The sequence below is a fragment of the Ictidomys tridecemlineatus genome, chromosome 10 (assembly GCF_052094955.1).
Source record: "Ictidomys tridecemlineatus isolate mIctTri1 chromosome 10, mIctTri1.hap1, whole genome shotgun sequence".
In the NCBI taxonomy this organism is placed as follows: Eukaryota; Metazoa; Chordata; class Mammalia; order Rodentia; family Sciuridae; genus Ictidomys; species Ictidomys tridecemlineatus.
The window spans coordinates 15,658,760-15,681,738 of record NC_135486.1 but is presented as its reverse complement, the minus strand read 5'-3'; the positions used below and the strand labels follow the sequence as shown (position 1 = coordinate 15,681,738).

At 40.7% G+C, this 22,979-nt stretch overlaps 1 protein-coding gene across 4 annotated transcripts in view; it reads left to right on the top strand.

Moving 5' to 3' along the window:
* Positions 1–22,979, top strand: part of Colgalt2 (collagen beta(1-O)galactosyltransferase 2) — a 94,280-nt gene that overhangs the window by 34,871 nt on the left and 36,430 nt on the right. For 3 of the 4 annotated variants that reach the window (XM_078022468.1, XM_078022467.1, XM_005319700.5), the window contains 2 exons: positions 19,834–19,944; positions 22,293–22,410. In XM_078022468.1, coding sequence (XP_077878594.1) covers positions 19,871–19,944; positions 22,293–22,410 — 192 coding nt within the window. In that variant the 5' untranslated portion in view covers positions 19,834–19,870. Of the gene's footprint in view, positions 1–14,099; positions 14,123–19,833; positions 19,945–22,292; positions 22,411–22,979 lie in introns of those variants that run through there. The other variant, XM_078022469.1, reaches the window with a different exon arrangement.

Here is a 22,979-nt window from a genome sequence, read left to right as displayed (position 1 = left end):
AAGTAAGGGAGAGCATTATATGAATAGAATATGGCTGAGAATTTGCCAGAATCTGTAAAAGATGACAATTTTCAAATCCATATTGCAGGATGATAAATAAAAAGAAATCCAAAACTTGATAGATTACATACAGCAAAATATATATTTTAAAATTTGTACATCTTTTAAACAGCAGAGAGAAAGGATAGATTACTAAAAAAGACCAATGTTGTATATCATACATGGGGGACATATTTGAATCATAGCTCTTAATAAAAAAGCACCAAAATGCATGTGCCTCCAAAAGGGGAAAAATATATCAGAAAGATTTATGATGCAAAAATCAATATAAACAAGGAAATCAGTAAGTTAACTTTTCAAGAATAAAAACCAAAGCCAGAAAAACATCTTTAAAGTGTTGAAGTCTTTCTGGAATTTTTTTTTTACCTAGCAAAACTTCCTTTCAACAAGGAAAGTCAACTGGAGACACTTTCAGACAAACAAAAATGGAAAGAATTTATTCTCAGTAGACATTTAGTCTATTTTATGTCACTGGAACAGAATGTAGGTGCTCCTTGCCTTACAGTGGGGTTACATCTTGATGAAAATATTGTATGTTGAAAATGCACTTAATACACCTTCCCTACAGAGCACAATAACTTAGCAACACTATGCACTGTAGAGTATTGGTTATTTACTGTGGTGATCATGTGGTTGGTTGGGAGCAGTTGCTCACTGTTACCACCCGGGATCTTGAGAGTGTATCTTTCTACATATTGCTAATCTGGGTAAAGGTTAAAATCTGAAGTATGGTTTCTACCGAATGCATGTCACTTTTGAATAATGCATATTATAAGACAAAATAGTTGTTAAGTAGAGTCATCATTAGTCAGGGACCATCTGTACTTGAACCTGTGTGAATTATATTGAACCAAAATGTATCTCTCATAGTCTGGAGGCTGGGAAGTGCCAGTTGCTGGCATTTGATAAAGACCCTCTCACTACATCATTCCATGGCAGAAGAGCAAAGAGAGGGAGAGAGGAAAGAGAGAAGGAGAGAGGGAAGACAGAGAGAGGGAGAGAATGCTGGTGAGTAAGAAGAAGCCAATTTTGACCTTCTGTAAGGAAGCCACTCCCATGATAACAACCTTAATCCACTCATGAGGGTTTTGCCCTTGACCCTAACATCTCCCACTAGGTGTCACCTCCTAACTTGTCCATACTGGAGATCAAGTTTCTATCTCATAAACTTTGGGGGACATATTTAAATCATAGCTCTTAATAAAGAAGCACCTAAATGCATGTGCTTCTGAAAGAGGAAAAATGATATCAGAAAGATTTGAGGTGCAAAAAGCAATAGTGAGCAAGGAAATCAATAAGCATGTAAGTCTTAGCTTATTGACAATGTAAAATGATAATAGTGTTAAACTTAAGGAATTTAAAAATTAAGATAGAAGTAAAATATGATATAACAATAATGTTTCATTTGGTATGTAGGTGATCAGAGTTAAATCATTCCAAGGTCCTTCTGTTGATCAGGAGAAGATGAAAATGTTTATTTAACTCTATAATGTTAAACACACACATTCTAATATTTATGATAATCATTAATTACCAAAGGGGGAAATATGAAATGAAAGAGAATTACCTCAATGAATCTAAGTAAGTCAAGAAAAAACAATGAAAGAAAAAAAGTGCCATAGCTGTAGAAAGCATATTCTTTGGAGACACACATTTACAAAAAATTAAACACATTTAAGGCAAAAACAAAAAGACTCAATAAATTGAAAAGAATTGGTTTAATAGCTCATTCCCAAGATGCAATACAGCTAGACAGAAATCAACAACAAAAATTTAACTCAAAAATGGCCGGCCATATATTTGGAAAATAGAAGTAACAATTGTAAATGACTCAAAGATCAAGGAAGAAATAATAATGGAAATCTAGAAGATATGAAGGACTGACTACTACTAAATAAGATCAGTAGTGAATGTAAGATTGGGGGAAGTTGTTGAACATTTTTTCAAATAATTGTTGAGTGATTGTATTTCTTCTTATGTGAAGTATCTATTCAGTTCCTTTGCTCATTTACTAATTAGGTTATTTGTTATTTTTGATATTAAATTTTTTGAGTTCTTTATATTAATACTCTGAGGTGCAGATGTCAAAGATTTTCTCCCATTCTGTAGGCTCTCTCTTCACATTCTTGATTGTTTCATTTGCTGTGAAGAACGTTTTAGTCTGATTCCCTCCCATTTGTTGATTCTTGATTTTACTTCTTGATCTAAATCAACGTACTACAGTGATGCATCCACATTAGCATTTATAAAAGCTCAATTCACAATAGCTATACTATGGAATTAGCCGAGGTGCCCTTCAACAGATGAATGGATGAAGAAATGTGGTATCTATACACAATGGGATACTATTTGACCATGAAGGGAAATGAAATTATGGCATTTTCCAGTAAATGGATGGAACTGGAGACTATCATGTTAAGTGAAATAAACCAATCCCAAAAAACCAGAGGCCAAATGTTCTCTCTGATATGTGGATGCTAACTAACAATAACAGGGGGTGGGTAGGGAAGAATAGAAGTACTTCAGATTAGACAAAGGGAGGTGAAGGGAAGGGAGGGAGAATGGGAAAAAGAAAGGTAGTAGAATGAATTGGACATTACTTTTCTAAGTGCATATGTGAATGCATGACCAATGTAATTCCACATCATGTGCAACCACAAGAAGGAATATTATACTCCATATATCATTCTACTGTCAATTATAAGAACAATAACAACAAAGATATAGGGGGGAAATGGCCAAAGAAAACCCCAAAACTCAATAAAAGAAGGAAGCAAATTCCATATGAAAAAGATGAAAGTTAAGGAAATTAAAACTGAAGATATTACAAAGGATCAACCACCCAATATATGATTCTCTAAAAAAATGTAGTAAAATCAACAAAATCCTATTAAGACTGATTATACAGTGCTGATTGTACAATGTAAGAGATGAAAGGAGAATCTATTGATGCAACTAATACTACGAATATAAGAATATTACAAATAATTTTATTCCAATAAAAAATATGCATTGAATGCATTCACCCTATAGCACATCCACACTAGGTTAATGGTGGGCCTGGGCCAGACCCCATGCCTCTTGTTCTAGAGATCCTTAGGCTGCTTGCCAGTGGCCATGCAGTGACTTTATTTATTTATTCACTTGTTCATTTATTTATTCACCTAATATGGACTGTGACCCTGGACTTGACTCAGGTACTATTCTACTGAAATTCTTTCAAGGATAAAGGTCAAGAAGGTAAAAAAGCCTAAGTGGTTAATATATTGATTGTCTGGGTGGCAGTGCCCTCTGGGAATGTGCTCATCCTATTTACAGTAGATCATCTCCTTCGGCCCATGTAGTATTTACTTGCTTAGGCTCTCAGACATCTGCCGTATGTCCAAACTTTCAGTTTCTCTCAGTATGAAATTCTCACCTGAGAGAGAACTGCAGCCTTCCATGAACACCATGGCCATGTGTAGAGAGGGCAGCCTCCGAGGTTTTAAGGCAGATACATAGGCAACAACAGCTTGTCAGCTGGGTTCCCCGCTCTAGGCAGCCTGCCTTTACTCACAGAGCCTGCAGGAATGTCAAAACATTAATTTGGTCTAAGGAGGGGTAATTTGTCAGGAAAGGCCCTTCCCTGTTGAGAGCTGTCGTGTCCAGTGTTTAGAGTTAGGTCTCTTTGTTGAATCTTCGTAGAGTTTTCTCTGCATCTTATCTCATCAGTCCTGATATGTGGGTCTCTTTACTGAAACTCAATCATTGTCCATGCCTTTAAATCACCTGTCATTAGATAACAAACATCAGCTTCTAGTGGCTGCTATGTATTACCAAGTTGAGTTTTTCTGCATTCCTTTTCTCCTATATGTTTGCTTTTGTTTCTTGAAAGGGTCATAGGCCCAGGATGCAGAGCAAGTCACTTCCCCGAGGACGTATCAGAGTGCACAGAGTAAGTGGGAGCCCAGGTCTCTCCTGCCCAGCATGGGGTCTGCACTGATTGTATTAAGGTTGCTGTGATCCCAAGCGGAGATGTTAATTTCCTATCATTTATCATCTGTCTCTCAAGAGAATGGGAGTAATAGACATTGGAGGTCAAACCAGTTAAAATAGACCTAAAAAAGGATACTGTAAGATTTAAAAATAAACGAAAAATAAGATCTATCTCATCACATAACTCAAAAGTTAAAGAGAATGACACCCAGTAAATTTGAAAAGTTTAAAATATATGCATATTATATTTGGGGTTTGTTATGGTTCAGATTTGTAGAGTCCCACAAAAGCTCATGTGTGAGACAATGCAAGAATTATCAGAGGTGAAAAGATTGGGTTATGAGAGGTTTAACATAATCATTGGATTAAGTCACTGATATGGATTACCTGGGAGGTAACTGTAGGCAGGTAGGGTGTGGCTGGAGGAGGTGGGTCACTGGGGGCATGCCTTTGGGGTTTATATTTTGTCCCTGGTGAACAGAGCTCTCTCTGCTTCCTGATTGCTATGTCCTGAGTTGCTTTCCTCTTCCATGCCCTTATGCCATGTTGTTCTACCTCATCTGAGGCTGAGAGCTATGGTGTGGGCTATCTGTGGACCGAGACCGCGGAAACCATGAGCCAAATAAACTTTTCCTCTTCTGTATTATTCTTATCAGGCCTTTTGGTCACAGCAGTGAAACAGCTGGCAATAAGAGGGTTGAATATTAAGGACCAGTAATAGGAAGTAAAAAGTTAGGACCCAAAAAAAATCATAATAAAAATGGTTGCACTTTTTAAAGAAAAACATAAGATTCGTAAAGAGAATAGGGCAAGATGATAAATTAGAATTACTCATGAATGTACAATTAAAGGAGTATAAATAAAGAGTGTGGGTGGGGAAGATGAGGAGAGAATGGTTAGCAGGTATAGCAATGCATCTGGATAGGTGGGTGTTCTACAGCACAGTGGGATCATTATGATGGATAACGAATTATATATTTCAAAACAGCCAATAGAGGGGATTTTGAATACTCCCCGCACAAAGAAAGGACAAGCATTTCGGGTCATGGTTACGCCAATAATTGATGTGTGTGAGCATTACACATATTAGGCATGCATTGAAATGTCACACTGTCCCCCAGAAATATGCACAATTACTATGTGTCCATTCAAATTAAAATATTTTAGAAGTACCAAGACAAAATATATTTATATGTATTAAAGTAATTGGGATATTTTAAGTAATTGGGTTATTAAATGAAAAAATCATGAAGAAAAATTCAGGTTTCCTTAGAAAAACAAATAGTCAAACCCAAAAAAGAAAATACACACACTGGCTGGAAGCAAACATGCAGCGCAGGAGTCAAAGAAGCCCTTGAGCTCTGGCTGGCCTGAGGTGGCTCTTGCAAATGTCTTGCTTGAGAGAAGTCCATGAAGATGGCTGGGGATTCACGTCCACCCACAGCTAGCTCAAGAGGATACTTCTTTTACTTCATCCAACATGTTTGTTCTATTCTACTTTACTAAGCCTTGATTTAAAATTTTTGCTCATCTCTATTCAGGCATGTATATATTTGGAATTATTCATTATCAATTTAGGATTTGAAATTCTTTTCTTTTTTTTTTTTTTGCAAATAAGATTTCTTAAATTCTTTGGTTGTTTGGAAGATTTTTTTTCCCCCATTGAATCAGAGCCAAATATCTTTTATTGGATTATAATACAGATTTCTTTAATTAGTAACCCTAGTTCATGGTTTCTTGCTCTATAAGTTTAGAAATTTATACATTAAAAAATAACTATTAATATGCAGGTTATTGTTTTCCTCCATTTTGTTTCTTTCTAATATAGTTAGGATTAATTAGCTAAGGAATTCCAGACCTCACTTTGCCTCCTGGATGGACGAGAATCTGTCTGCAGACAGGATAAAATTAGATACTCTTGACTCTATTTTCTAAGTTTTAAAACTCTGACTAAATACGAGGTCCCTGATTTTATGCCAAGTATTTCATGTTTACTACCCTGAGACTTTACCACAAGGTAATGGCTTCCTCCCTTGCTTTTGGAAATTCACCTTCAATTTTCAGGTAAATCAGGCTTGATTGGGTCTGTCACTTACAGGTTGAGTATCAGAAGTGTTTCAGATTTCAGAGTTTTTTGGATTTTGGAATATTTGCACACAGTTTATCAACTCAACATATCTAATCCTAAAATTCCAAACCCAAAATGCTCAGAATTTTTCAAAAACTTTTGGATTTTAGAGCATTTTTGGACTTTGAATTTTTAGATTAGGGATGCTCATCTGTACTAGTTTTGTGACGATTAATTGTGTTCTCATCATGAAATAGTGATAATATCTCCTTCCTAAGATTTATAAGGACTAGATGATTGATTTTACCAAATCCTCCTCTTGAGAGTTAAAGAGTTAAAAAATTGGATTCCTCTTGGATCCTCTGCTGGAGAAACTTAGGTCAGTGAGTTTGATTCTGCCTCTTGGGAGTGCCTAATTCCTCTTCTAACCATTAGCATGTGGGAATGAAAATAAGAATTTCCTAGTGTCATGTTATAGTTTACAGAGTCAATTGGAAAATTAGTTGGGAAATTTGGGGAAAGTGAACTTTGAATGTTGGACATCGGTGGCCTCCTTTTTGTGGTGCCTCCAGAAGAGCAGGGTGGCAGCTCTTAGACCTGGCCTGGGCTGGGCTGGGCTGGGGAAGGGCACGTGGGAGTTCCCTTGGCCTGCCTGGTGCTAGGAAAGCCACGGGCCTCCCGGGGAAAGTGCTGTGTGGGGAAGGAGGGGGTCTGGACACTGTTAGGATGGGTGCCAGAGCTTCTTGCTGGATTTCTACTTTGGCTCAAAGGACACACCCTACTGAAAGCCGGGAAGAAGAGTGACTCACCTGTGGCCCTATTTACTGGCCTCCACAATTACACTTGCTTGAACTCTGCCTTTGCCCAATGTCTCCCCAGTGCTGCCTTCAAAGCTACTGATCATGGTCCCCACTTCCTCCTAGTTGGGATATTGGGCTCCCTCAGGGCCTTTCGACAGCTCCTTACCAAAGAGCATCTGACCCCAGCCTTTTTCCAGGACCCATAAAAGTCAAATTTTCCAGATATGAAACAGTAAGGAAGTGCCCTAAAAGACATTTCATCACCCTTATCTAATTACCTGATGGTGTGTCTTTACTGGTGAAGAATATATATATATATATATATATATATATTATTAGCAAAAAGATAAACGAGGGGCCGGGGCCAGCATTCTTGTGAGGCAGTAACTCATTTAGCAACACTTTACTCAGTGCTGATGCCGAGTGCTATCCTGGGCTTGAGGATACAGTGTGAGCCAAGACAAACGTATCCCTACCCTGTGGATCTTATAGACCAACAGGGGGAAGATAAATTATTCAGTCCCATAGAAATAAATGTAGAAATGCAACTCCAGTAAGTACTAGAAATAAGAGGCGCGTGGTATCGAAAAAGTATTAACCAGGGGCTATGACCCACTTGGGGAGGTCAGGCAGGGTTCCACACCTTGGAATTCTGGGACCCTGGATTTTTGTCTTACCTTCCAAAGTCACCACATGAAATCTAGAGCAGGCAATTCACAACAGCCAAACTATGGAGCCAACCTAGGTGCCCTTCAACAGATGAATGGATAAAGGAAATGTGGAAATATAATGGAATATTACTCATCTTTGAAGAAGAATGAAATTAAGGCATTTGCAGGTAAAGGGAGGGAGCTGGAGAATATTATGCTAAGCAAAATAAGTCAATTCCAAAAAGCCAAAGGTTGAATGTTCTCTCTGATATGAGGATGCTAATTCATGATAAAGGGGTGGGGGCTAGGGAAGAATAGAGGTACTTTGAGTTAGACAGAAGGGAGTGAATGGAGGGGAGGGGAGGGGTACGTAGGTAGGAAGGATCTAGAATGAATCAGACATTATTACCCTATGTGCACATAGGGTAATAATCATCAGTGTGATTCTACATCATGTACAGCTAGAAGAGTGAGAAGTTGTACTCCATTTATGTAGGATGTGTCAAAATACATTCTGTTGTCGTGTATAACTAATTAGAACAAGTTTTAAAAATCTAGAGCAGGCTTTTAAAAAGCTAGTTTCTCGGGCTTCCTTCTCCAAACGCCCATTTCTCCACTCATAGCAAGGGCAAAGATCCTTAAAACTACCCATTAGAGAGTTCCAAGTTCATGGAAAATTTTGAGAGACATGAAGGAGAGCAGTCAGTCATTGTTCAGTGTCCTCGACTGTCCCAGGCGTTATTCAAAATGACGAGCCCTCCATTGAATGTGTTTGTTCCTGAGGCATGAAGAGGGCTAGTGAGCCAAGCGGCTCTAACATCACCCAAGGGCCCTGTAGCTGCAGCAGTTTTACCGACAACATGAAGTTCGCTGATGTGCCCGGCATTCGGAAGACAAAATCGCCATTTGCCCTCTGTGTCTTTAAAAGTCTTTCCTTCTGTTTTCAACTTCACTCCAAAGTACAATTTCAAAATGAGACCTAGAGGAGTGGTTGGTGGTGCCCTCCTCTGAGTCCAGCTCTGACTCAAGTCTGCCTCACTTACTAACTCGGAGAGCGCGGGCCTCTTTGGCCCTGACTTTCCTCCTGTGTATAATGGGGGTCATAGAACACAGCCTCATAGAGCTGAGGTTACAAGAGTTCTAGCTCAGTGCCCATCGGGGAGGGCCCTGGGGTTCACGGTCACTCCTTCCTCTCTGCAGAAGGGGAGTGAGTCCAAAAGATAGTAGAAGATGGCTCTCAACAGTGTGTTTACATGCCCTGCTCCCCAGGAGTATGTCACAGAGACACTTTAGGAACAGAGTGTTCTCTGCCCTCTGACAGTAGTTTTCCATAATAGAATGGGAGAAAATACCACCCGAAGCAGGCTCCCGTTTGCCCGGACACCACAACGATGAGTAAAAGGACTTAAAACTCCTCAAAAATATTTCTTGGGACTTTTCAATTTGCATGTGGGTATGAGCTTAGAAGATGAACGTGTCCCTAACACCTGCCAACAGCCGTCCCCTACTCCATGTCAAGACACCACGAATGAAGTGCACGGGGAAGCCAGACTTAAAACTTTTCAAGGCAGGTAAATTCAAGGCAAACATTTCTGTCTCTCTCCTGAGTGGGCTGGGCATGTTGATACTGGCACCAAGACGACAGGTATTGGGTAACGGCATGGAAATGTTGGCCAGCTGAAGCCAAGCTCTCGTTCTGGGTGATTCTGTGGGAAAACAGCCTTAAATTCAGTTTTCAAAGTGGATGCTTTTTCTCCTTGTTCCTGTTCCTAGTCCAACTTTTTCAATGGGGGAAAAATACCATAATTATTAAAATAAATCAAAGTGTTTTGTACAGGACTAGTATTGTTTTTTTTTTTCATAGATTTACAGCTTCATATGATTAAGTGTAGACCCTTACTAGGTATGACCACCATATTTTCCTTTTGTCTTTGATTTATGTGAGCATTTATTTATTCACTTAGTCATCCCACAAGTTCATGCAGAGTGTTTACTATGTTCCAGACACAATTTTTGAATGAAAAATTTGGACATGCAGTCTGGCAAGTACATGCAAGTGAAGTTATGGAGAAAATAGCTCAGAGTGCTAGAAACCACACCTTTCCCAGAAAACTCAGCCTATGGGACAGCTAGACCTGTGTATGAAAAGGGGATACAGTCATTCCCTCGGGTTCCCCGCAGACACCAACATCCCTCAGTATCTGGAAGAGATTGATTCCAGGATCCCTGCAGATACCAACATGCACGGAAGCTCAAGGTTCTTACACTAATGCTATAGTTTTGTATAGACCATGCACATCCTCTATATGCTTTAAAGCATCTCTAGGTTGCCTATAATGTCTAACACCTTGTAAAGGCTATGCAAATAGGTTATATACGTTCATCTTATACCGTACTGTTTAGGAAATAATGACAAGAAAGATATCTGCCCATACTCAGTAGAGACACAATTCTTTTTTCATCTGCAGTTTATGAAATCTCCACGTGTGGAAACTGCAGATACAGAATGCCAGCTATAATGGAGTAAAGTAAGCATATGTGTTTTTGAGCATTTCCTTTGAGGAATTCAGAGAATGAATTTCATGCTAAGGGCAAATCAGTCACAATCTGGAACAGTAGACTATTTCATAGTAGACCCCATTCACTGCTTTATTTTTCTATGCAGGGCTGGATGCTAAGGACCCAGGAATATGGGCCTGACCACCGCTCCCTATACTTGTTGTGTCCCCAACAGTTGTGTCATCCTGACCTTCCACAGCCACCTTACCCCCCTGACTTATGAGCCTTAGTCCAGCAAATTTAAATGTAGTTCCACAACAAGGTCACACTGTCCCCTACCTCTCTGCCTCCACACATGTTGTCCCTCCTTCTGGAATAGTCTTCTTCCTACCTTTCCTGCCCCCTAGATGTCTGCTCCCTCTTCAAGTCTCAGTCAGGATTCTTATCCTTCAAGAAGCCTCCCTAGGACCCTATGCATTCATTCCCTTCTCTCTGGCACTTGGAGACCTTGTCATACAAACCCACCACTGAACTACATAGAACTACAGTTCTTGGTGTATGCACTTTTATTTCCTATTAAACCATGAAAAACTGCCTGTGCCTCAATGTCCTCAACAAAGTGATGTTTTCCATCAGGTGCCATGACCCCAGCACCAAGGAGATGCATAGCTGGAGTCTGTCGAACTGAACGAACCATGCAGGTGTTTTATGGTTCTTGTAAAGGGAAGGATTTGATGAGAAAAGGAAGAACCAACCAATATTCGTTGAGCGCGTCCTATGTGCCAGGGACCCTTTTAAGTGCTGGGGTTGAAACAATGAACAGCCTGGGGTCACGGAGACTGCAGTCTGTCCTTGAAGCTGGGTGGCCATGGACTCAGCTGAAGAGTCCACTGCTGGGAAGAAGAGGAGAACCCACGTCGAGATATTTAGCAGTCTTTATCATACTATTCTGGCTTTTTTTTTCTGAGTTTAAATGGGAATGTGTACTTTTTAATCTTTCAAAAATGGTAGACTCTAGTAATTCTGGGTTGTTTGCTTGAAATGCATGTGTTCAACTTTGTTGCATGTGTTTTCTGAGGTTGTTTAACAAGCTTCCTCATTTGTGTGTGTGTGTGTGTGTGTGTGTGTGTGTGTGTTTGTGTGCACATGCACGCATGTATTGGAGACTGGGAAAGGCCAACTTTTAAAGAACGCATTCTTGAAAGCTCCTTCACATGATAAGCCACAGAGCTAGGCAGATACAGTAGATGTCACTCCCCATTTTACAGATGGAAAAACAGGCGCAGAGAGTTCCAGCAAATTCATTAAGATCATAGAGCTCACTCTTAGAAGAGGCGTGACTCCTGACCTTGTATTTTTTATCTGATGAAAGGATGTGCTTTGTTAAACAGTAGATTCAAGTAACTCAAGACCAAAATATTTACTGTTATTTTTAGCTGCAGTGGATTCCAGAAGCAGTGAATCAAAGCCGACCTTCCTGAATAGAGCCTGAACACTATTTCACCTTTCTTCTGGTCCCGGATGCAGGGGGCCACGTTGAATTTCCATTGTCACTACCGTCCACTCATAGATCCTGGGGTGGTGAGGCCCTCCTGTAGGATTGCTTCATTCAGCAAGGCCAGCCCCCGGGCTGTGGCTTTCTCTGTGGTCACTCTGGCTGCAGTTCACCATGACCTCATGTTTCATAGGTTCCGTGTTTTGCCGTAGCATTGCCCTGCCAGGCTCTAGGCTGACTGTTTACATCGGTGGCATCGGCCCAGCTGCACCATTAGGCAGAGCTGGGCTTCCTCTTGGGGCTTCATCATCCCGTCCTGTTCCAGCTTCTCCACCCAGCTCCTCCCTACAGCCCTCGCTTCTGTGGGTGGACAACTGCCCTCGCGTTCCTGAGTCCTTGCCTCTGTTCACGTCACACACGGTCAAGACACGCAGGAAGCAGGAATTCTCTGCTGCACTGGAATAGAAAGTGGAGAATTTCAGAAATCGAGAGATGAATCATAAGTGAAAAGAAAATAAGCTTTGGGGGAGTTTCCAAGCCTCAGGTTCCACAGGTGTAAAATGGGGATAATAATAGCTGCTTGAAAATCACTACGAGGACTAGTTCCATCTGTAAAATGTTCAGTTGCATGCTAGAATAGGTTTTCCATTAGTGACAAACAAATTAAAACAATATATTTTCCTCTTTTTCTACAACATTTAAACTTTGGACAGCACTACTCAAGGAAAATGAAAATATAACCCCATAAAAACTTGCACATAGATGCTCACAGCAGCATTATTCTTAATAATTGAAAAACAAAAACATCCAAATGTCTACGAACTGATGAGTAGATAAACAATTTGTAGTTGCGTCCATACAATGGAACATTATTTAGCCATAAAAAGAAGCAAAGTACAGATACATCTTATAACATGGACGGACCTTGAAAACATTATTCAAAGCGGAAGAAATCAGACACTGAATCCATTTATGTGAAAAACTCTGAATGGGCAAACCCATAGACATAAAGTAGAACTATGTATTAGGGAAGGAATGAGGCTGATGGGTATAGGGTTTCTTTTGTTTTCTTTCTTTCTTTTTTTTAATTTCTTTTTTTTTTTATACCAGGGATTGAACCCAGGTGCATTAACCACTGAGCTACATCCCCATCCCCTTTTTATATTTTATTTAGAGTCAGGGTCTGGCTCTAGGTTGCTTAGGGTCTCACTAAGTTGCTCAGAGCCTCACTAAGTTGCTAAGGCTGGTTTTGAACTTGCCATCCTCCTGCTTCAATCTCCTGAGCCACAAGGATTACAGGTGTGCACACCTCGACAGGCTCGGGGTTTCCTTCTGAGGTGATGAAAGTATTCTGGAACTAGATAACCAGTGATGGCCGTACAAATCTAATATCCTTAAAAACCACTGAATTTGAAAAATTAAAAAGTGAATATGAGATGTGTGTTACATCTTTAAAAATCTGTTATTTTATTTTATTTTTGTACAGGACACAGTAGTACACACCTGTAGTCTCATCTACTCAGGAGACTGAGGCAGGAGAACTGCTCAAGCCCAGGAGTCCAAGGTCAGCCTGGGTGACCAGCAAGACCCCATCTCAAAATTAAAATGTCTGTGCCTTAGTTTCTATACAATGGAACAAGATACAAATGGTGTGTGGGGGAGGTGTGTGCTTATGATCGATGGCTCCATGTTTCCTGCATCCTTCCCCCCAATTCTGTTTTTATTGGTGGTCAAGAGACTTATTTAGACTTTGCTCATCCTGTGTGTTTGTCTTTCTTTTTTAACTGAAGATGGAATCTGTGTTTGTGAAAACAAAGAAGTGATATTTTTGCTATCCTCCCAGCCACACTTGGAATATTTAATTACTGAACTATGCACCCTGGGCATGTGCAGATGGATGGGCCTTGACTGCTAAGAGCCGAGATAATATGGTCTTTGTGTTGGGTCCATGGTTTCCAGAGAGGCCCTGCCAGGCTGGAATATTTTCATAGCATTTCAACCTAAAAGTTCTTGTAGGTTACAAATAGACTTTTATCTCTAAAACCTGGAGAGCTGGTTTCTCCTGAGACAATTGGAAAATCTAGCATTTCTGGGCACGTATTCTCACATGGCAACAATCAGATGGGGCCCCTAAGAGCCTACCCCGCACACATTAGCTCATACATGGTCCATTCTGCTGTTTTATGTTAGCTATGCTCGGCCTTTGTGGACATTTGACATGAATGGAGGAAACTCCCCCTGAAAATATTCATTTATTCATTAGTCAAACTCATAAGCAGTGTGCCTGTTCTGTACCGTAAACTCTGTTAGGTCCTGGCACAGTTCCTCTCCTCGGGGAAGAGAGTCTGGTGATAAAGAAATAGAACCAGTTAATCATAATACATCAGCAAGTTCAAGGCTGGATACATGTGATTACAGATACGGGGCATTCAGCCCAGCCCAAGTGATCTGGAGCGGAGAGCACTCCTCCTGGAGAGTGTTCCTGGGTCCCACTGGGGCCTTACTTAGCACCAGCGCTTCAGTTCTTAACCAGGGAGGAAGATTTCCTGAGGAACGCCACATCCACAGAGGGAAGGTAACACAATTGGGAAATCCACCAAGGAGGAGAGAAGGGGAAATGAAGAGTGGGTGAAAACAGGTGGGAAAAAGAATAAACAAGGGACAGAGGAGAAGAAAAACAGGAAAAAGAGGCACTTAGACAAACGAGGAACAGATTGGTCTTGTCTCAGCACTGCTCCAGATACTTCTGCAGAATTCTAAGAGTTTCAACTCCGAGGGAAATCTGGCTGAGGTCAACCTAAGCCAAACTTGTGGGGAGTTGACGAGTCCTTCCGTTTTTCTCGTTTGGTTTTCTGCTGGGATTTTTCTATCTTTTGCTCTGAGATGATCATATTGGTCATGTTGATTAATGTCCTTGACTGGGTAGAGAATCTGACGGGTGGTTCCTGGGCATCTTCTCTCCGCTGGACAGTCCTGAAGGAAAAACCCAGAGTAGAGGAAAGAAAAATAATACCTAACTTAGCTGATCATAGGACTTGAAAGGGGGGTAGTACACGACACAGAGAAGTTCTTAACACAAAGAGAAGAAAAAGATAGCTCAGAATCAAAAGTATCATGACATGGTTTGCTGGCATTAAGTTCAAGTTCATCCTGATTTTATTAAAATGATATTGGGTTTATGAATCGCTTGGTAACTGGACGAGCAGCAATGTTATAATTAGGGAAAATTCCATCCATGCATTTCTAGTATCAAATAGCTCTTTTTACATCATGCTCACCCAGAATTCAGGTGCTATGTCTGTGATCATTTCCGGGATGAAAGAGGCACCATGAGGAAAGACATTGCCAGAGTGAAAACATTTAACTTATTGGTGAGGAAGTTTTTCTGAGAAGCGAGTGTTTCTGATTTTTGTTTTTTTATTCATTAGGAAGAATTGTAACTGATCCACTTGGTGGGATCTAGGAAAAGGTTTTCACCTTTCAGCCGCCAAGAACAATAAATAAATTATCACAGGATGCTTATAAATAATTTAGAACAAATGGAAATCCCAGCCCCTTAATTCATATTCACATCTTTAACCATATCCATGTCTAGTTTCACCCAGCTGATGGGTTCTGGATCTCTAGAGCTCTACCCTGGCACCAGGGAGCAAGAATTAATGGGTGGAACACACCTGTCCCCTGTCACATCTGCTTCTGTCACATCTGCTTCTGGGCAGGTGTGTGTGTGTGTGTGTGTGTGTGTGTGTGTGTGTGTGTGAGAGAGAGAGAGAGAGAGAGAGAGAGATCAGACACAGGATGGGACTAGATGGTGTGAACTTTCTTGAAAATGCATTTCACTAACTGTTTCCATATGTGGAATAGGTTTAGGTGAAGTTCTTTCTTTTCTACACTCATGAGTCTTCTTGCTGGATGAAAACAAGAGAACTTTAAGAGGGTTTGAAGACTTAAGTTGGAAAATTCACATAAGCCGGTTTGCTTGTCATGGGGGGAGTTGTCCAGGCGGTGACTAACTTTGTTGTTCATTCCATCACCATTCCCTTGAGCCTCTGGGGAACCAGGTTCTCAGGCAGCAAAGACCAACTGCTGCCTGGTGTTACCAACCTCCCATCAACCACAGTCCTGTTTTTCCCTAACGCCAGAGGTCTAGACTTTCTGGAGAGCCGAGAACATTCCCTGAGGCTCCGTGTAGATGGAAGCCATCCGGAGCACCCTGTCCTCAGTCTCTGGGTTCCCCACACTTTCCAATGTGAGTTTAGCGCTAACAAACCCAGCTGGACTTGTGGCAAAAATAAACGAGTCAGTTCTAATTATTTAAAGTTGGCTATCAGTTTAAGAGCCAAGACGTAGGAATGAAAACTGACTTTCTGGAACAAGGAGAAATGTCAGTGATTTTAGGCTTTGCCAGATAAAATCTCAAATTTCTTTGGCTCAGAGTCATCCATAAAACCGTGCCATCCTGCAGATGAGCTTCTTCACTGGTGTCTGTGCACTTTCTTCCACCCGCCAAGTGACCAAGCACCTGTTAGCCTGGGATCTTCATCTGCCACCCACACATGCTACCGATCACATTCCTAATCTGTGTTTACCGTTGTCCTAATTGAATTTTGGAGCCAGGGCTCATGGGCCCTTGCTAACTTACACAGTTAGAGATGAGAAAGAAGGGGAAACAGGAACTAGAAGAGGGTCAGAGAGGAAGCAGATGAGCAGCCTCAGGGGGAGAGGTGGCCCACACTTCCCTCTGGCACCATGTACCTATTTGGAACAGATGTTGTACCTGTTTGGAGCAGATCTTCCATTCCAGATCCTACTCCAAAGAAGCCAAGCAGGGGCTGATGGACAGACCATATCAAGGTCAGAGTTCCCCTAAAATTAGAAAAGGGAATCTGTTCAGTGGCTGAGCAGTCCTGGCTCTCCCTGATGGCAAAGGGATATCAACCCAACATGATTCAAAGAAAACTAAACACAGTTCAAGGGCTGAGCTCTCCTTGCCCCCAACCCAAGTCAGAGAGACCCAGGGAAGAGAGAGGGGAGTGGAGTGTGAACCCCCCCAGCTTGGGAGATTTGAAGCAATGGCTGAGCAATCTTAGCCTCTCAGGAGAATGTATTTCCCACAGTTTGGAGGTGGAGAAGTGCAAGATCAAGGTGCTGGCAGGTTTGGTGTCTGGCGAGGGCTTGATCTTACGCTTATAAATGGCATCTGGTGGCAGGAGCAGAAGCGGTCGCCTTGCCCTTGAGGTTGACCTCATGATCTCCTAAAGGCCCCAGCACTGAACACTATCAACCTGGGGATTCAGTTTCCCCACGAATTCGGGGAGGACACGCTGAGACCACAGCGGCACGCTTGTGTTTTCATGGACAGTGGCTTTGCAGTTTGACTAGGGACTGTGAATCACTTGCAGATCATCCCTCCAGATGGTCCCTTCATTGATTTGCTTCAAGGAGTCATCAGCGATGTCTGTTCACTTTCTGGATCTCTTTCCTGGTCTGACAGAAAAGAATGGCAGACTCGAGACGGCTCATTCTTCCTGGGCCCTGGATGGAGCTTTCAGGCTGAGGGAGGAGCCAGAGTGCCTCAGCTTCTCCCAGGGCGCCCACACACGTGGGTGCCCAGCTTGCTCTCTCAGTAGAAGAATCCACCTCCGCCACACAGCATTGCAGCTGCTTGTAGAGCCTGTGGCAAGACAGGCACCTCATTGTTGTGCTTTCTGGAAGGCTCCGAATATCAAGCCCTTAATGTGATCCTGCTGTTTCCTCCAGGGAGCTCGCATCTGGGCCTTGGGTGATTCTCTCTCCAACCCTCTGAACAGCCCAGAGCCTGCATGTTTCCATCATGATGTATTCCAGCGGAAACACATTTTTTTTTTTTTCCCAGAGGGATTAAAAGGCAGCAGTCAGAAGCATCTGCCTGGATTTCTACAGAGTTGCCTTTTGCCAGGGGAGTCAAGCAGACTTAGTGAAGGCTGCAAGTCTTCCTCATGTCTGGGGTGGTCCAACACTGCCTTTTCCCCTCTGGGACCTCGAGTTGGATACTGCACATCAAAGACCAGTAGGGATCCCTTCTGCCCACCGCACCTGGAGGAACTGCTCAGACCCACGCAAGTTTGAGAACAAAGAGAATCTTAACAATTCAGGGAAGTAAACATAGAGGACATTTTCTAACTCCATCAAGGGAGTGTTTTCAATCTGTGCTCCTGTTTTTAATGAGACACATGCATATTCCAAGCAGCTAATTTCCAAGGATGTTTGTTGACAGTGGATACTTTGCAGGTTTGGGAGTTGTTTAATCTGAGCTCAGGAAAATATATTTCATCTAACAAGACCAGCATTTTTAGGTGGATTAGGAAATGCACCAACGTGTAGGGAAGGCAGAGAGAATTTAAGTCCTTTGTAATGAAGAAACAGCTGCCAAGAACAATAAATAAATAAATAATTTAGGACAAATGTAGAATTCTGATAGATTTTGACTAACACGGTAGTCAAGGTTTTGTTTTGTTTTTATTTACTCTTACTCCTAATATTTTGAGTGAAGAATAACATGCCTTTGGGCTAATTCTCCGTTTCCTGAATTTCTCTACCTGCTTCAAGTCGTGAGACCTGGGGTTTGATGCTCACGGCGCTCTGCGTGGCTGCCTGTGACACTGGACATTGGCAGCTCGTTGCTGTGGATGAGATTCTTGCTGACAAGCTGTGCTTCCTGGTCCAATCACAAGTCCCTCTATATTGCTTTCTGGACTTTTTCTACCTTTTCAGTTGCTCGGTACTCCTCCCTACCCAGTCTTTGTCCAAAGGTGCTCACCTGGTATCCCACCACACCATCAGCATCCACAGCACCATGCTCTGGGTCTCTGTGAGACTCCATCCCTCCTGGGCCTTGTAATGAAAGCAGCTGGTTCTAATCCCATTTCAAGAAGAGACTTGAATGCAGATCAAAGTTGGCCAACTAAGTCACCTCTTAGTGAGTGTTGCTAACATGACTAGTTTCATCAAAAAAATCTACTTTACTAGGTAAGATTTTCAAATATTAGTCACACATCTCTAGCTACCATTTTTCTGTCCTTTCTACTCAAATTATAGTTTCAAGTTACTTGGTATTTTACAAAAATGTACCCCTATACTTGGAGTTCTGTGCTTTGCTTAATTTTTTTTTCTTTTGAACATTCCTGGACACTCATTTTCTTAAGGATTTTAATTACTTTTGGAGTACAAACTCAAGGGAGAAAAAGCAGAAACGCTATTGCAGACTGGGTTTTGCAAAATCCTGTTCCTGACATTGCCATATATGGATAAGTCCTCGCTGTTCCCATATCTTCTTGCCCTTATCAGGGCAGGTGCTAATCCTGATATCTGTCCCTCCCTCAAGGAACCTGAATTACCAATAAGATCTGAGCATTTTCTCTGCCTTCTAAAGGTCTCAGTGACCTCTTTCTTCCCAGGACTCTTCCTTTTCTGTTTCCCTCCCTCCCTTCCTCCATTCCTGCCTCCTCCCCTCCGCCCCCCAGTTTTATTTAATGCTGAACTTCTAGCATGGATTTGAATTTTGTGATATAATTTGAAAATATTTTTTTGTTTTAATAAATAAGTTAAACCCCTTTACCAGTGATCTGTTTGTTAAATTTTAAGGTAGAATAGTAACAAGTCTAGTATACATTATTCAAAGGCTTTTGAAAGATTATTTTGTATACATGATGGTAAATTTAATCTAAAACAGACAGAAGAAGATACCTTAGACTTTGAGTTTTTTTTATTGGGAAATACTATTTTGATTTTCTCCTGATATTTATATCATGAAAACGGTACAGATGAGATATTTTGATGTGACTTGAAAATTGACTTGAAATGAAAAAAAAAAACTGAATTATTGCTTAAATTGAGGGTAATTGTTAGTGAAGTTAAAAGGTAGAATTTACATCTTGGATAACTGAAAAGTAAAACAAATAGAAAAGTTTCTAAGAAGACTCATTAAACAGCTCTAGGGTAGTATATGCTTCTATTGTAAATGCTTCTATTATAAATAAGCGATTATTTATTAATACAACCACTTAGGGTCATTCTGTAATTGACTGAGCCCTGTTCAAAGACCTAATGACACAAAGATGCTATTTATCATTACCTTTCACTTCAGAAATTCATTGTCTAATTTGGACCATGAGGGATTTATTTTCATATACATAATTAATTTTCCCCCAGAACTAGCTTTTCTCCTTTCAGTTAGTCTGGGGTCTTTTTGATTTCCCCCTTTCTTTGGATGACATAACTAAACTAAATTGTGCTTTTCTCATGCAGGGCAGCCACTGATCACAATGTGGACAATACCACCGAAATGTTCAGGGAGTGGTTGAAGAACGTACAGAGACTCTATCACTACGTGGAGTGGAGGCCGATGGATGAACCTCAGTGAGTAATGAAAGCAAACCTCACAAACTCATCGCCCTTCCTCCTGGGCAAGTTCTCCAGCCATTGGTGTTTCCAATCTTAAGGACACATGTGATTTTTCATTGTCTTTCATCTCTGTGTCCTAATTACAAACACCTGCCATTTCTTCCTTGGACAGATCTTCATAACTCCCTCTTCCTTTTTATCCCCACAGCTGCCAGCCAAGTTCAGGTTTTCGTTAGTTCATAAATAAATTACTGCATTGGCATGTATTTTTAAATATTGCTGTTATTTATTGATATTTTGAGTATATACTTCTTATACTCGAGCACACCTTAGTTTTTTCACTTAGCATGTCTTGGCAATTATTACACTATAATAATTAAGGAGCTTCTTCATTTTTTAGTTGCATAGTATCCATTGTATGGAGATACCATAATTGTTAAGCTAATACCCTACTGATTGACATTTAGATTATTTTTTTTAAATTTCCAATCTTAACCATAGCAATTGATTAATTGCTTCTGTCTCCAAGTCATTCAGACTGTCAGACCAAGTTCCTAAAACACAAGAGAGCTGTCTCATTCTCTATTTTGGGGATTTCAGTGGATCTCAAGTGCCTATAGAACAAAGTTCAAACAGCTGAGTTTTCTATTTAAAAGTCCATAAAGTTAGTATGTTTTCTGCTTCTTCCCAAAAGAAATTCTACTTTATCCAGAATGTTCCTTTTATTTTCAACTCCCAAACTCTTGCTGACATCGGTCTTAGAAGTGTCTATTCTTCTTTGTAATTGGTTCTTATGCTAAATTACATCTACTACAGAAAGCTATTCCTAATCTTTCCAGTTATTAAGATCTAGCTTTCTTTCAGCAAATGGATTGCTTATTTTGTACATCATTCTTTTTGACGCAATGCAAGTAGCATTGTTAATTAATTATGCAACTTTTATATTTTTTTTCAAAAAAATTATAAGGTCTTTGGCAGGGGCTAGATCCCCTGCTAAACATTTTAAAGCCCCCTATCCCATGCCAATGTTATATTCTTGTCAGGCACTAAATTAATACTTTTTGGATGAATAAGTGAGTCAAAAGACCAATAATAAATGTACTTAAAACCCACTGTTGTAAATGCTCCTAAGACCACTACAATTCCACCTTAAGAAACTGCACAAATAGAACTGAATGAGTTGCCTGAATTTCTACCCAAGATGCTATTTATTGAAAGTCAAATTTGTATAACAACTATAATAAATGTCATTCCAGAACATATTTCTTCTTTGTTCTCCTAGTCACTCCAATATTTAATATAGATCTCCCAAGTGTATGGTTTGTATATTAAACAAAATTTAAAAGTGAAGATTGAACACTATAAAAATTCTTAGACACCCATTTAAGGTTTCTTACAATGGCATTTGGCCTAATTTTTAAAAATTGCACAGAAAGACTTTGTGTGCTCATCTTGCATTCTGGTAATGTTCTCTGTAGCTGGATTTTGACTACACACATTGTATGCCAATATCAGAGTGAATTATATTAGTGAAGGCCTTATTCTTGGTAATGGATTCAGAAAAACAGGAATTCCACTGATTTTCATAGAAGCAGTAATTGGGGAAGACTTTTGGGAGAACTCCGTGCTAGACATAGTTTTATTAAATTTATTTGTATAGTTCCAGACTCTTTGTGACTTTTCAGCATCCATGTCCACAGCAGTTGAGGGCTTTCTGAAGGATTCCAACGGGGTACTGACCCACTTACTTGCCCTGTGGCCAGCGGGAAGTCTTGGCCTGGCTGTTCTGTGCATGCTAGTAGAAATCCCTGGGGCATGACATGTCTGCCCCATGACTCACTTTACCTGGGACAAACTGATGTGCCAGCCTGTATGAAATCATTTGCTGAGATTCCACCAAATAAACTCAACCTTTGGTTTTCCTGGCAAACTCATGTCTGCACTGTAGCACATCCAAATTTATGTGATGGCAGGAGGTTGAAAAAAGTACCCAAGAACATGAACTTGGGGGTTCAGCTGCCTGGGTTTGAATTCTTATTGTGCCCTTATTAACTGTAACAGTGGGCAAGTGACTTACCTATACCGGTACCCTCATCTGTGAAATGGGGAGAAGATCAGGACTTACCTTCTATGGCTCTTATTAGAGCTCCCTGAAATATCTCATACAAAAACTCTAATGTTGTGTAAGCAGTTAGTTTCACTCTCTTTGCTCCTGTTTCTTTGTGATATTGAGATGATAACTATAAAAATATCTCACTTCTAGGGTCGGTGGAGGATTAAACAAGTTAGTAGATATAAAGATGTAGGATAAAACCTGGTTTTCAGCACTCAGTAATTATAAGTTATTATTATAATTCTTTTAGGTCTTATCCTGATGAAATTGGACCAAAGCACTGGCCAAGCTCCCGGTTTGCTCATGTCATGAAATTGCGACAGGCAGCTCTTCGAACTGCGAGGGAAAAATGGTCAGACTACATTCTGGTAAAAGCAGATGCCTGATTTCTTGACAACTGTTATCTAAAATGTTTTCAAATCAGTTGTCCAAAAACTAGGACCATTGGAACAATCAAAACAGTCTTTTTGTAGGGGGCACCGCATCCCCCACTAAAAGTTGAAAGGGAAATTCTGGTAACTGAATCTTGCAATACCTAGATTTCATCGCAGACCCTCTCCTGATATGCACAGCCAGGGAGTGAGTGAGCAAGAAGACTCCTGAACTATTTAGTCTTTCCTGTAACAGGCTTAAGAAACTCTGAATCTTTTAGTTCATGAGGAATGCTATAGGCAAAGCCATAGAAATCATCTTAACTTTGGGGAAGAATTCTCAGAATATGAGAAAAATAATCATATACAAGGAGATTCGAATGAACACCTCCCAAATCATTCCCTTTTGTTCCTGAGTGATTGGGGAATGGAGTCTCTTCTTTGTTCTCCTTCCTGGTTGCTCCCAATTTTGTTGGCCTTTCCTGGGGAACTTCTCTCCGGGAAGAGGTCACCCCCGCTTGCCTTAGGGCTTAGAGAAGTGTCCAGATGCTGGACTTGATGATTAG